Source organism: Mizuhopecten yessoensis, unplaced genomic scaffold, assembly GCF_002113885.1.
Source record: "Mizuhopecten yessoensis strain PY_sf001 unplaced genomic scaffold, ASM211388v2 scaffold9963, whole genome shotgun sequence".
Classification (NCBI taxonomy): Eukaryota; Metazoa; Mollusca; class Bivalvia; order Pectinida; family Pectinidae; genus Mizuhopecten; species Mizuhopecten yessoensis.
Window position 1 is genome coordinate 114,009 of NW_018408310.1, and position 14,661 is coordinate 128,669.

The 14,661-nt window shown below is 34.8% G+C and overlaps 2 protein-coding genes across 2 annotated transcripts; one reads left to right on the forward strand and one right to left on the reverse strand.

Annotated features, from left to right (window-relative positions):
• Positions 1–65: 65 nt before the first annotated feature.
• Positions 66–10,613, reverse strand: LOC110459047 (protein jagunal homolog 1-like). The gene is made up of 2 exons (XM_021511084.1): positions 10,454–10,613; positions 66–5,250 (listed from the first exon to the last, which is right to left on the reverse strand). Exons 1-2 carry the CDS (start codon positions 10,540–10,542, stop codon positions 4,767–4,769), a joined length of 573 nt encoding a protein of 190 aa, XP_021366759.1. The 5' UTR covers positions 10,543–10,613; the 3' UTR covers positions 66–4,766.
• A 188-nt stretch (positions 10,614–10,801) lies between these two features.
• LOC110459052 (interleukin-1 receptor-associated kinase 1-binding protein 1-like) lies at positions 10,802–12,630 on the forward strand. The gene is made up of 3 exons (XM_021511094.1): positions 10,802–11,143; positions 11,543–11,739; positions 12,259–12,630. The coding sequence occupies exons 1-3, from the start codon at positions 10,856–10,858 to the stop codon at positions 12,521–12,523; spliced, it is 750 nt and encodes a 249-aa protein (XP_021366769.1). The 5' UTR covers positions 10,802–10,855; the 3' UTR covers positions 12,524–12,630.
• The last annotated feature ends 2,031 nt before the right edge of the window (positions 12,631–14,661 follow it).

The window sequence follows — 14,661 nt, forward strand, 5'->3', positions numbered from 1 at the left end:
TGGAGCACTAACTTCGCTCAGTATAAACTTCATAAAATGTTAAAAACTTAACAACACAGATGAAATCACTGGGAGAAATTTTATTCAAAAGTTAAGGATAGTAACAAAGTTTAATGATCAAAACATATAGCTTAGGATGTATGGTAAGATAAAAACAATCTATAATATACATGATTGATCTTCATGTGAAAGGGTAGTTGTAGATCCATTGCTTTTGAGATCGAGTGAACCAAAACAAATGTGCTACCTATTGACAAACTGGTTCCATTTTGACAAGTTTCTGCAAACCTTTTTTTTGTGTTTTTTTTTGTTTTGTGTTAAAGTCTGATTCTATGTATATTGAATTTTCATTAATAGCTACCATTGAAAAATTAACTAAACCAATATCTGACTTAATTTTTTTTTTTTTTTTTTTTTTTTTTTTACAAAATGGGGTTGAAACTTCCAATTTTATTCCGTTAATTTGCAGAAAATTGTGAAACTAGAAAAGTATAGTGTCCTCTTTAAATACACATGCTACTATATTGCACCACAAACAATCCTTCCTTTCATTAGCACAGTTTTCCAGGAAAACAATTCAATTTAATAAGATAACATGTGTTTCCAAATAAACATGTTTCTGGGGTAAGTAGTCATCCGACAGTATTTATGGTGTAGGACAACACTTGGTTAACTGGTTAAATAAATCAACTTGATTTTGACAAGTTATAATTCAGAATGGTTCTGTGATATCGTAATCTGACAAGAACATTCGTTTTTGAAAGAGCACTACCGGGTATCTCTTTACTTGAAGTTGTTAAATAGGCAGAACCTACATAGTAAGTAACGTGTCGAAACTTAAACCTTTATAAAACTTGATTATGCTCGAAAGACAAATATTACTATTTGATTTTTAACACATTGCTTTTTTTTTTCGAAAACATAATGGCACTATATGAGATTATCAATGAAATACTCTGCTATCTCTTAGTACAAGAAAACTAACCAACCTAAGAAGACACATGCCCTGCTACCATACTTAAAAAACAATGTTAGTATAGCTACTTATGTATTTTATTCTCTTCATTTTTGTCAAATTTTCCTGAGTGAAATACAGAAAACTTCCGTACAAAGGAAATGTATATGAGCATCTGGACCACCTTCCATTTTGTTACCAACATGGTCAGGGCCTGCTCTTGCAATTGTACAAAGCGAAAATAGGAACAGCAGCAAAATTGAAATTAGACATGTAACCAGCAGTCTGTTACAATGATATGGACATGAACTAAATTAAGCAAAAACTGATTTATATGATTTCATATGAACCCTTTCACTCCTAGGTAACTTTAGTAGACTCTACCATACATTTATCTGGATGAGTCCATTTTGGTAAAAAGTGGCGAAGTTAATGGCATTCATTACAAACAAAAAGGGACTTAATTGATTGCTGGGGTTTTAACAAAAATGTAGTCTGAAATACATTTTTTTTTCTTTTTCCTCCTATGTGAAAACTCCATTAATTTAATTTGATTTAACACATTTTCTGTAGCCCATCAAATTCAATAAACAAGTTATATTGCACACAAAAAATAAAAAAAATATTATGAACACAATGGTTTACAGTCAACACAACCACAAAGTACTTTTAGTCACATTCACAAAATCTACCATCATCTACGTAAATGCATAAAAAGATTTTACATAAAAATGAAATTCAAGATTTTCCATAAAAATATAGATAATCTGCAATCTAGTAAAACAGAATTTCATACATTACTTTCCTGATTGCATAGACACAGAATTGTAAAGCTGATAAAGAAATTGAGGATTGTTGATAATTACTTTAAATGCTTTTGAATCGTTTTCAAACTAGGTATAGTTGGAACATTTGTTGATATCAATATTGTAAGCTCCCAGAACTTATGAAATTCCAATGACTGATTTATTCATAGGCGACATGAAACCATATGAAATGATTTTTTTTCATATGCTATGGTTCCATTACTTGTCTCAGTAAAATGGGGGGAAAAACCCCTGAAATAAACAGTTTTCTTTGACCGTTCTATCTGTGGTAAAAGACAGGAAATCATACCATTAGCATATATTTCAGATAAAGTCCTGTACATTGTATAAAACTAATGTGTTGCTGTGACTACAAGAAACTCTGTTCCAAGTACCGATTCTCTTCCACAGACTCCTCTGTAAAACAGTGTTTTAACCATATACAGCTAACATTTGTAGTTGCGTATATCGGTATGTTCAAACACCTGAACATGATGTAACTTGAGCAATATTTCTGAAACAATTTTAAATCTCGAACAAGAATTATTAACACAAGATTAGAAATACACTACTAACAATCAGTACAACAAGGCAAAGGCAATGCTTTATATAGTGTTCAAGTTTTCTTTAGTTCACTCATTGAATTTGTTGTGCGACTCACAGCTACATTACAACTTTATGTTTGAACCACATGTACTGTGTCTTAATTCTCATGTCCCTGTGATGACAACAAAGTCAGTTACATGGACGTACATATGATCATTTTTGTGTGAACCTTATTGTGGTTTGCATATAAAATATGGTTACTACTAAAATACAACAACAACAAAATACTTGTAACTATTTTCAACTTCTTTCATTTAGTATTTTTTGTTAAAATAATTTGACTTCCAAATAAATTTTCTATTTCAGGAAAAAAGTTTTGAAATGTTGATTTACCACTACACTGACACAATAACATAAGCAATTTATATAAGTAAACCACGGACAAGAATCTTTCAAAGCATAATGATATACACATACAACACAATACTCAACCACACACACTACAACGGGCAAAAATAACTTATACATAAACCACACAGCATCAGTATCATGATCATTAACAGTTCATAAATAGACAATAGGACAGAATGAACACAAATAGCAGTACACCCAGTAACAACAGTCTACAGTGTACTATTCCGTCTTTGCATATTGCAGAGTTATCTTCTCTTGGGAGCAGTATTGATTGTTACCACACTTGTTTGTGAGAGAAACGTCATCAATTTTTGAGAAAACGACGTAATTTTCTCACACAGACCAATGATGTAACAATCAATACCTGCTCCCAAGAGAAGATAACTCTGCAATACACAAAAACGGAATGGGTAACCATGGATCACTGACCATATCCTACAATATGACAAGCCTACAGATTTCACAAAGGATATTTGGTAGATTGATGAACATTTATTTTATTTTATTGTCTTTATTTCTACTTTGATTTAGGTAACACAAAATATCAATATATATTCTTTTCACAATTTGATATTATCATAATTTGTTTTCAGTTTATTTCCTAATCCTAGAAATTCCACAACTCTGATCGGCCACATTCAATACTTCTGCCTATATCATCGCCAGTTAAAAATGCTGGTTTAGTACTGTCAGTTGCTGGAAGCCAGGCCCCACTACATCACCAGCACTATAAGGTCTAAAAATTAAGATTTCATATACGTGTATTAATGTCAATTAACATACAGATTCGATACTGGTACATGTAGTATATGTGCTTCTTGTATTTGACCTTGGAAGATGTAATTGCTTAGCATTCAATTTAATCTGGATGAATTCAGCGGAATGGACTTTTTGGATAATTGGCAGGTGAGAACATAATTCATGATCACATGTAACTATGTATTTTCAACATGAAATTTTTAAATTATATTTGTGCTGCAAAAAATCTATGAACATTATACATTGAGAGAGCATGGACTCAATGTATACCTAGATACAGTGCTGTAGAATTTTGTTTAAAAAAAACCTACCAAGAAATAAAAAAGGATTTTTTTTCTAAACAACACATTATTTCCTGCTTTACAATACAATAATTACAATGGAAATCAATGACAGAACGATCGAAGAAGGTTGTCTAACAATTAAATACAAAATGCACCAAAATTCACATTTCATGACAAACTTAATAGGAACAGATAAATAAAACTGAAGTAATTATACACACAGGCAAATACTATACACATTACACCTTGTAAATATGGTACCAAATGAGGAAACAAGGGATAGATTTTCCAGCTGACTCTCCCCGAGTGTACCAGGCTGGAATGGTTTGGTGAGCATATATATATATACCTGGTATCATACACAATGGAAAACTACTGGCTTGGTTGATATTTAAGTGGCAGGTGTCAAGAACATATGTGTCCCTACCACTGTTATACTGTATTTCTAGTAACAGTGGAACCCTGTCGATACAGACCCTAATGTTTTGAATGTCTGCGTTTTTAAAGGGAATTTGTATTTCTGAGTACCAGAAATTTTCATCCAATTTAATTATACTTTCTTTCCGCAGGTAAAATCCATATTTAACATGCGGTAGTTAATTTTACTGTCATAGTGAATATTGTACCAGAAACTTTCATCCAATGTAATTCCTTTCACAGGTAAAATCCATATTTAACATGCGGTAGTTAATTTTGCTCAGCCTCTGCACTGTTGCAGTTACTGCAGCTGTCATGGTGAATATTTGCCCTCATTAACAGAGGATGAAAGTAGAAAAAAGTGTAACTGAGACAAATATTACAATGTACAGGAAGTACCTTGTTCTGGAAGATTTAGCAGAAACTAAACGTGTCTAAATTAACAAGGTTCTACTGTATATAAAAATATGCCAGTGCTATGAATAGAAATGCTCTTACTTTTAAACAAATTAACAAACACAATTTCAAACTGACAAATAGAACAAGCACACTTGTAAAATTGATGAACAATAAATGTCTTTAGCTTCAATTTTTCTTCTTATCCAATCTTGGCTTCCAAGATTTATGTAACTGTCTTGCAAAATATAGTCCAAATCCATGGAGCTGAATGGCCATGGTTAGAAACATAAACCAGACGATCACTGCTGGGAAGCCCTGAATCGTTCCAATTGACTTTTTCTCATTCAAGTATGCATATAGATCATCTATCTGATCAAAAATACCATAGACTACAGGGCAAATTCCGAAAACTACTGTTCCTATGACATACTGCCTCAAAAGAGGTATGTCATTCTTGGGGAGTGACTTGAGACCTAATACGCCTGCCATGAGGTTGATCATCCAGATATATTCCCAAGGACGTGGAGCAGGAAAGTCCCAGGTTTTTAGTCGGCCAAATATCCCCAGACCTAAGAAAGCAGTCATCCCTGGCAGGAGACGCACCACCAACATCAAACATACTAGTACCTCTAATACTAGCACGATTTTCAGGCGGGATTTGTTCAGTGAACTGAAATAAAAAGAAATATTTCAATATTAAGCATCAATGAAATCTTCTACATCATTTATATATTTGACCTAATAATGAATATAACACACCAATACAAGTAAAGATATGATTACGACTGTGCATGGGAATATCTTTCCCTACATATATCCAGTATAAAAAGCAACAAAAATCTCGAACTATAATTAAAATGATGATTTTTTAACCCCTTACCCATCCGCTTTATCCAGGGGTTATGCTCACTTTCGATCTCTGCAACCCTGGAATATGTCATAGCAAAATCAAAGGCTTAGTGTGCCCCACCTTATGAATAAGACGAGAAGACTAGTTTGATCCTTTGATGTACATAAAAAGAATCTTGCAGTCGCGTAATGGTAAAACTTATTGGCTTTGAAGTTGGGCGACGCTCCTCTGTAATCTTCAAAGTACAAGTATCAGCCTAGTGATTGGTCAGGTTTTTTACCTGACACCAATCAAATAACTAGCCGCATGCCTTCAATTTTGTTATGACATATTCCAGAGCTACAGAGAGCGAAAGTGAGCATAACCCCTGGATATCAAGGATGCCCCTTATCATGACATTCAACATAGGATATGCATATCTATGGATGGTTATATATACACTGTCTATAGTTCACAAATCCTTTACAAGAAATAAAACATATATATTTGAACTTTGACTGCTGCAAGTAACGTACCTTGACCTTAGCAATAGGAACACATAATTGGGATGTGACATACAGTCTAAAATAGCTTACATATTCAGTAAGTTTGATGAGAAAGTAATTAGCTGTTAAAATGTCATGCTGGAGACAAGAACCATAATGTTATTTTGGCTTTTGCAGACCTCCAATTGTAATCTTGGTTGATCATGAATGAATCTGTGACACTTTGAATAAAAAGAGTTGTACATATTGACAGTCTTCTGAGAAAATATTTAGCTTTTTATATATATATAAAATTTATTTATTTTACAACAATTATGAAACATGTTATTTCAACTTATATTAATCACTCTTGTTGGCCCGGATGTTAGCACACGGAGGGTCTAAATATGGGAGGAAACCAGAGTACCCGGAGAAAACCCACATGGTCGGGCAGATCACCCCATACCTTTTCAAATCCGATCAGGGAATCGAACCTTGGTGAAAGGCAAGTGCGAAAATTTAACAGATGGACAAACACTTGGTAGGCAATATTAAACTAATGTTGTCCTCAATATCTATCATGTATGTTTAAACATTGAAGACCCAATTTGTTTCCAATAATTTGGAAATTCTACAAAACGTTAAGTGTTCTCTAAAATCACAACAAGGCATAACAAGTGATGCAATTACACTCGCATTCACACATTGTGTGACATATGGATGAGGAAATGAATAGAAAATTCAATGATGTATCGTTATCTGCTCTAGCAACTGCTTTCTTCAATGGATAATATTTTTGTAAAAAGGCAAAAACATCTTGAGAAAAATTCAACATAAACGTGACAGCAAAAATATGTCTGCACTAATCTGTTGAAGTTATTGTCGTGGCAAACACTTGTATCAAGTTTCATGAAATTCCATGGAGGATTGAAGTCGATAGAGCAATGACCAAGTTTTTCTAAAATTAGTAAAAGTGACTTTGACATTAAACCCAAAACACGAACGTGTTCAAGGTATTGACATACAAAACACTTGTATCAAGTTTCATGAAATTTCAGGAATGTAGACAGTAGAGCGATGGCAAAGTTTTTTCTAAAAATAGTAACAGTGACCTTGACCTTCAATGTAGAAACCGGAAACATGAACTTGTTCAAAGCATTTCCATACCAAACACTTGTATGAAGTTTCACGAATTTCTGTTGTGAAATGAAGTTGCTAGAGTGATGACAAAGAGTGTAATATAATAGAAATTATGTATATACGTACATTCGTACATACTGAATCCTATATCCTCTCGAAATTTCATTGCGAGGGGATAATAACATTTATACACGAATATTATTGTCAATGATATGATATTTAATGACAAAAGGAATAAAGTTCTTCAGACAGATGACATGATTTTTAATGACTTTGTTTCAAGTTGCCGTCACCAATAAATCATGTAAAATTTGATGACATTGCACAAGTATCAAGTTCTTCAGTATGTTTGATGGATAGGACACGGGAAGCATTGAGAAATTCATAGACAAATGAAGATGAAAATATGTCATGGCTTATTGCCATCAATATCAATTAATGTGTTGTATAATCCAATAACGTCAGCTGGTGTTGTTGTAGATGCGTGCCAGAGAAATCTATTGATCTAGCCTATTCATGGTGCTATTTCCTAATGCAGATGTATTTCTACATCATGCCAAAGTGTATAACAGAGAGTTCTCCTGGCAATTCTGATAATTGTGAAGAAAACAAATCATCTTAGCTTTGACAATTTCTATACATACACAAGAAATGACCATAACAATTTCTATATGAATATTCAACCCAGTTTCCCCAGAAAATGAATTTATTGCAACCATATTCATTTTAATGAATGTAAAAATACCCAAATTACTGGAATTCCTGATGAAAATGCATGTCATTCTATAAATAAGTAGGGCAATGTATTTCAAGGCAATCCAAAGTCCCCCAACAGTAAATCTTTTCTTTATTACCATGCTGTACACCTACAGCTATTACAGGATCAGCCTATTAGGAAGAAAGTATCCTGATACAGAATAAGAAAACATTTTCCCCAAGACTTCAGTCAGAGGTAAAAATAAAGGTCACAGTGACCTGCTTTAGGTACAGTAAAATATGTCATCTGAGGATATACCTACATACCAAATTTGGTTACTCCAGGGATTTTTTTTTAAGAAGATAAGACCAAAGCATACATCCATATTACAGTGATCTATTTTTCATTAACTGCACTCAGCCATCATCATACGCTTGCATTCTAAATTTGGTTTGTCCTGGCGTAATAGTAAGAGATATGCTGCAGAATGTTTTTTCAAACAGTAAATTCAAAGGTCAATGCATACATTTGTGTAGGTCACAGTGGCCTATTTTGTATCCTCTACACTCCACCAATGACCATACCAAGAAGTACTTACATACCAAATCTGGTAAGTCCAGCCAGGTGAAATAAAATATGACAATCTTTTTCAATGACTGAGGTGAGAGCATACATCACAGTAACCCACTTTTCATTCTCATTTTCACTTTTCTGTTTCCCCTAGCTAAAAAGTGCCTTATTTTCCCAAAATGACCAAAAACTGAGTTATATATTCCCAATTTCAATACGAATAATGCTATATTTTCCCAATTCATAAAGGTCTGTTAAATTAAAAAAGCACTGGTGCACTCTGCCCTTATAAGATGTACATGTACTTGTATAGTGAATTTGTTTATTTCATGTGAAACAGAATAGAAGGTACCGGTATGATGCAGACATTTTTGAGGTTTAAGTCAAAGCACAGGCCAGAGGGGTGTACATATATATGTCAACTATCCCTCTTTGAGATGGATTGTCTTTCTGCACCGCAGTATTTACCATTTGATTCATCTGAAGGCATATAGGACTCAGTCTGGTACCCCTATCTTATACTTCTGACCAGATTTGGAATAAGGAAAATAATACTGCAATTAGGTGACAAAACCAGTCAATCTTTACCTAATTTCCCTAGAGACCCTGGAAAGTAGCGTGGTAGAGTGTAATTAAGCTAATATGTGTTACTGGTCAGTGTACTTTCAATTCAATTCAATTTTATTACCAATGCACATTGGACCAATGTATTTTCAACCAGTAAATTTGCTTATTAAAGCTATTCCTATTTTTAAAGATCTGATGATTTCATCTGAAAGAACAGCTCCAAATTTGTCATTTAAAAGTGTTATTTTTTCCCTAGGATGTACATACACACATGTTGTTTATGCTTTCAGTTCTGAGCATGCATAATCTCCCCCATGATTGTTTTTTAAAATGTTCAATTTCAGGGTCTAAAATCGGGAGTCTCCCTCTTCAATAGGGAGGGTTGGCAAGTATTGGGGCAAGTGCTTTTCAACTTTTTACTACAATGTATATTTTCTTACACCACAGAGTAACAGGGACCTTTGATACTCCACATTCTGTGATCCCAAGATGTACTTGTTTACCAGATCTGGTAACTCCAAGTGAAACAGTATAGAAGATATACTCCTGTCAAACCTTTTCAAAGCTGGCAAAGGTCATTGCATATAGGTCACAGTGACTAGCTACTGAAAAATGTGACAAAATACATTAATTGTACAGGGCTTTCAGTAAACTCTTGAAGTTGAAAGCCCTTTTAACAATCGAATGACAGTCTAATGACTAAATAGATATTCACAACCAATTAATTAATGATTGAAATTATAATACTGATCTTACATCTACAATGTACACATCTGTACATGTACATGTGTCAACATGAATAACAACTTTTATGTAAATTTAATTATTAGTTTTGTGTTTATGTGGTTCAACTTAAACTACACTTTGTGCATGGCGACAAAAAATAAGCAAATATTTAGTTTAATGTACCGATGTATCGGTACACATTATATTACTGGCTAACACACATCAACTTACACATGGTCCACAAAGAGAGTCATATCTATATGCTTTTGATGCAGCTCCACATGTAACAAGTTACTACCTCTGACCCAAGATACAATACAGAGAGTCCAGGTCCAGCGCTGTAACCATACACACGTGTACATACACACTCCGACTATACATGTAATGATACGGTGAATTGTTCTCTGGTGCTTCTGTTAGCCTGTAAGTGGTACAGCGTCGATACACGGCTGCTGGGTTTCCTCAGCCAGCATTATACATACATATGCAACCGTACACACACTATCGACTATTTACTCCCCGACTGGCACTGGCAACAGGCAATGCCTTAGCTTGCCTGCACTCATAGCAGATTCATAAACATTCTAACAGAAATGTAAACAAATGCACAACATAGAACATGTTTACCTATCAAATTACTTATACGGTAATTATTCAAATATTTCAAATTCGTTTAATTTATTGATATAAATGAAATTAATTTAATGATAATGAGTTTCATGCAAGTAGAAGGATGTAAGGTATCTAAACATGACTGTGTCGGTAACTGTGCCAATGCAACGTGTCCATGTGGCCTGGGTCACATTACACGACCATTTTATTACGAGACCTGTTTAAGAGTGCAAAAAACACCATATACCTTTGTTTGTACTGCCATGCTACACTCTCACGATGCCAAAAGTCACTCCCATCAGTACCCGTTGGCCTGGACCCATATTTGGACGCCATATCGGCGAAATATGAATAACTGACAGGACGAGGCGAATAAAAAACACCTTGGGGGAATCCCACTTCCGATCACCGCTTCCGTTCTTAGAAAACAAAATATCAAATGAATCTTCTAATAGTTCAACATTCTTCTAGCAAAGATAATGAATAATAATGGTACTTTAATGCAAAATAGAACACTGAAATAAAGATTAATCAAATTAAAAAGTATATTACTGGTGAAGTGGGAATGAATTTTCTTTTACTTAAACGGCAAAAACATGTCTGGACGCGGAAAACGCAACCAAAACGCCCAGACTGACTGATCAGAGAGATGGCGGGATTCACACCTTCTCATGTGTTTGCATCTGTTTCAAGTCCTCCACGGAAACAATTAAAGATGGAAGATATTAATTTTGAGAATATCACACCTTTAACAAATGCCAAAGTATCAGATCGACACATTACAGTTAATGCTGTGGGAGAAGTGAGTTTGCCACCCGACAGATGTAAGTTGACAGTACGGATCCAATCACAAAAGGAGAACGTTGATGAAGTAAAAGCCAGCATCACCAGACGTGTGGACTACGTTTTACAAACTCTGCATAACCACTCATTAAAGGTAACCTAAGTTGTACAATAATTTAAACAACGTGAATTATATAATTTTACTTGCACCTTTTTCAACCTGAGTAGAGGAAGTATAACGTTATTTAGTACATTTCAACTATTTCTATTACCAATAATTTGTCGGAAACAACTTTTTCATTTCGTAGTTTTACTTGATGAAATTAATGACAGAAATGATGGAATATCTCTTATTAATCCTGGTTTCAAAATTGCAAACAGATATATAGTCCTATAGTAACAGGTGCATGCCTTGACATGTTGTCAAGGCAGCCATCATTGACATCACAAACATTATATACATACAGTACAGTATGTATGGTATACAAAATCATGAACTTATTTACGTTGAAGGTAGCTTAAACAAAGCAGTAAATGACATTTTCATTTTCAGGAGTCGGATATAAAGATATACAAAACAATCAGAAGAGTGGAAGGACTTTTTTGTATGGAGGCTGAGATTCAAGCTATATTTGCAGATCAACACAAATGCCAGACAGTTGCCAACCTGTTGGTTGAGAAGCTTGATGAGACTGTAATAGTGTGTCTTCCAGAGTTCTACCATGCATCTACCACTATGCAAAATCTACGGTATTCAATTTGATGTTACATGACTGATAGCATTCAAACTGTAGATACCATTCTACTTATCCATTCAATTGTAAAAGATGTGGATTGATTAGGTTGCACTACAAGCATCAGCTGTAAGGAATTCCCTTTAGCTCAGAGGTAGAGCATCAGGCTGGATAGCCAAGGGTCACGGGTTCGAGCCCCAGTGACGGCACTATCTTTATCACTCTTGTCCTACTACACAATAGATGGGGCAGTGTAACATATTGTAGTGTAGTAATACAGACAGAAATGCCAAGCTCAATTCAGACTAGCTGCAGTTTTTGCATCTTTGACAAATCCTGTTTGCTGCGCTTTGAACTCAGGGGTTATAGCTCTTACTGTGTTTTAACTATTATTACTGTTATACCAGTATGAAGCACAGATAAAACAAATATTTAATAAAGATTATATGGATTCTTTCATATCCATGCTTCTTCATGAAATTATTTCCTGACTTCATAATTTTCTGATATATTTTTTCTGTGTTTGTGTTTGCAGGCAACAAGCAAGTTTATTAGCTATTCACAATGCCAAGTTGAAAGCTCAGGAAATGGCAAAGTTTGTGCATCAGAATGTTGGCCAGCCAATCAGTATAGCCGAAGAGGAGACAAGGGAGTGGCAGGGATCTCAGGACACACCCACAGATATTGAGAATACAAAGACAGTCCAACAGCGACTGACTGATAGCACAGTCACTGTCTCCTGTAAAGTCTCTGTGCGTTTTGAACTAAAACCAAAAGTGAAGACAAAAGCAGTGAGATGATTGGTGTAATGATTTACACATTTATCTGACGACTAACATAATTTATTTTCAAAGATTTAGTTTTGTAATGATAGTTGGTTTTGTATTTATTTTAAGTTATATGTCCAAAAAAATTAATTACTTGGTTCTCAGGCCATTAATTTTCAAAAGAGATGAGGCAGGGAGATAAAAAAAAATCATTCTAAACGCAAAAATGAGACGAGGGAGATTTTTTTTATTCCATCTCTTTTTCGGAGAGTGTACATGTCCTTTCAGTTAAAGTATCACTTACGGTACTATGTCGTATCGAATGTAATTACCGACAACCGTGTAGTTTGTAAAACGTTCATTTTGGGTATTACCTTGTCAAATGTGTCCGTTTTTTGTCGCCCAACACACACAGATACTTTAGCAGAACGGAGTTTATCTGGGAGCGACCACTTTCCCAGATCGATGTTACCGTTTTTAATAGTTGTGTAGAGATCCGTCATGGAGCAAGCCTCCGAAAATCCCCCCACGATGTTCCAGGGAATCATTCCTTATTTTTACGGAAATGAGCGCCATTTATACACGAGGTTAGTAAGTCATAATCGTTTCAACGCTTGCCTGTATATCAATTTCCTGGCGCATTCACATATTTTTTTTATTACTTTCACGATAAAATCTGCAATGCGGTGCCCTAAAATGAAATGTGCGCGGGCCTGAAAACCAAGTAATTAATTTGTTTTGGCCTAACAGACTTTAGACATTACCTGTAGGAATCTAGTTAGTATAAAGACTTGAATGTACAATTCAAATTTAATTGGGGACCATTTTAAGCTCACCTTGCTTGAAGTGCCAGTGAACTTATGGTATGGTGTATTATCCATCGTCTATCATCCTTCAGTCAACATTTTTCAAAATCCATTTCTTCTTGGAAACTGGAAAATCTGGGTTCCTGATAATTAGTCTGTAGTTACCTGGGACAGAATGCTGTAAAGTTTTTAATAATTTCCATGAGCCTGCCCTTTATGCTACACTATCACCTATCTAAAAATAGTAGATGTATGTCTTTATCTTTGGCATGTTGCTATATTTATGTTATCAATACTGTAAAGGAACCCTCGGGTCTGTTGAAACAAAAAATAAATTTAAAAAAATGAAATGATTAATAAATAATAAATAAATAGCCGTAAGGTCTGGAGCAATAATTCCTGGATATGTTATGCAGACCAGCAATGTGAATCTTTTCTTATATTGTGTTAAGGTCAAAGATGACCTTTAAGCAGCTAGCCTGTGTCAAAAGTAAAGATTGACTATACTAGGTAGAAGAATTTAAAAATATTCTATTTAAAGTTGCATAAGGTATATGGTTCTTATGTAGTACAATAATGTCCGATGTACCTTTGAAAATACTATTTCCACAGCAGAGGTGGAAATGATAAGATCACTTCAGCTATTTGAAGCAGCTGCACAATTCCTGGGTACATCATCCTCACTGTGTTTCTCTAGGAAGCCAGGGTCTTCGGGAGATGGGGAATAGATTGGTGCATCTCTCTCTTAAACACATGACCTTGTACAATGTAAGTACTCCAGGGCCAGTAAAAGGTTGAGGACAGCTAGGGCTGTCAGACACCAGTTCTGGATTCTCCATCCTGTCTTCCATGTTCTAACTAACAGGTCTATAACACTGTCGATGATGTTACCAGCATCACCAGTGGCTGTCAAGTCCATTGTCTCTTTGACTCGGGTCAACTTTGACCCCTAGTCAGTTGAAATTAAAATAAATAAATATAGAAAGAGAATAAATAATTAAAGAACCATAAGATCTGGAGCCATTATACTTGGGTATGTTATCCAGACCAGCAATGGGTTTCTTCTTCTTATGTATTAGTTTGTGTTTAGTTCAGATGTGACCTTTAAACACTAGCCTAGGTCAGAGTTAAGCTTTGTCTATGATAATTAAAATTATTAAAGAATATTCTTCCCAAGTTGCATCAGGTGCATGGTTCAGATATTTGACCAGTACGTACCTGGGATGGAATGCTATCTAGTTATAAATAGAATTTCCATGAACATGCCCTTCATGCTACACTGTCATCTATTTTATACATGCATGTGTAGCACATGTATCATGGGTGTAAACATCCACTAGCCCGATGCCCGAGGCTAGCAGATTT

Bases quoted from the DNA above. Each gene is read 5' to 3' on its own strand.
- LOC110459047 (XM_021511084.1), bottom strand. From the start codon at position 10,542: ATGGCGTCCAAATATGGGTCCAGGCCAACGGGTACTGATGGGAGTGAC. The intron at 5,251-10,453 runs GTATATGGTGTT...TTTTTATTTCAG, and splicing joins GCATGGCAGTACAAACAAAG to TTCACTGAACAAATCCCGCC.
- LOC110459052 (XM_021511094.1), top strand. From the start codon at position 10,856: ATGGCGGGATTCACACCTTCTCATGTGTTTGCATCTGTTTCAAGTCCT. The intron at 11,144-11,542 runs GTAACCTAAGTT...TTTCATTTTCAG, and splicing joins TGCATAACCACTCATTAAAG to GAGTCGGATATAAAGATATA. The intron at 11,740-12,258 runs GTATTCAATTTG...TTGTGTTTGCAG, and splicing joins ACCACTATGCAAAATCTACG to GCAACAAGCAAGTTTATTAG.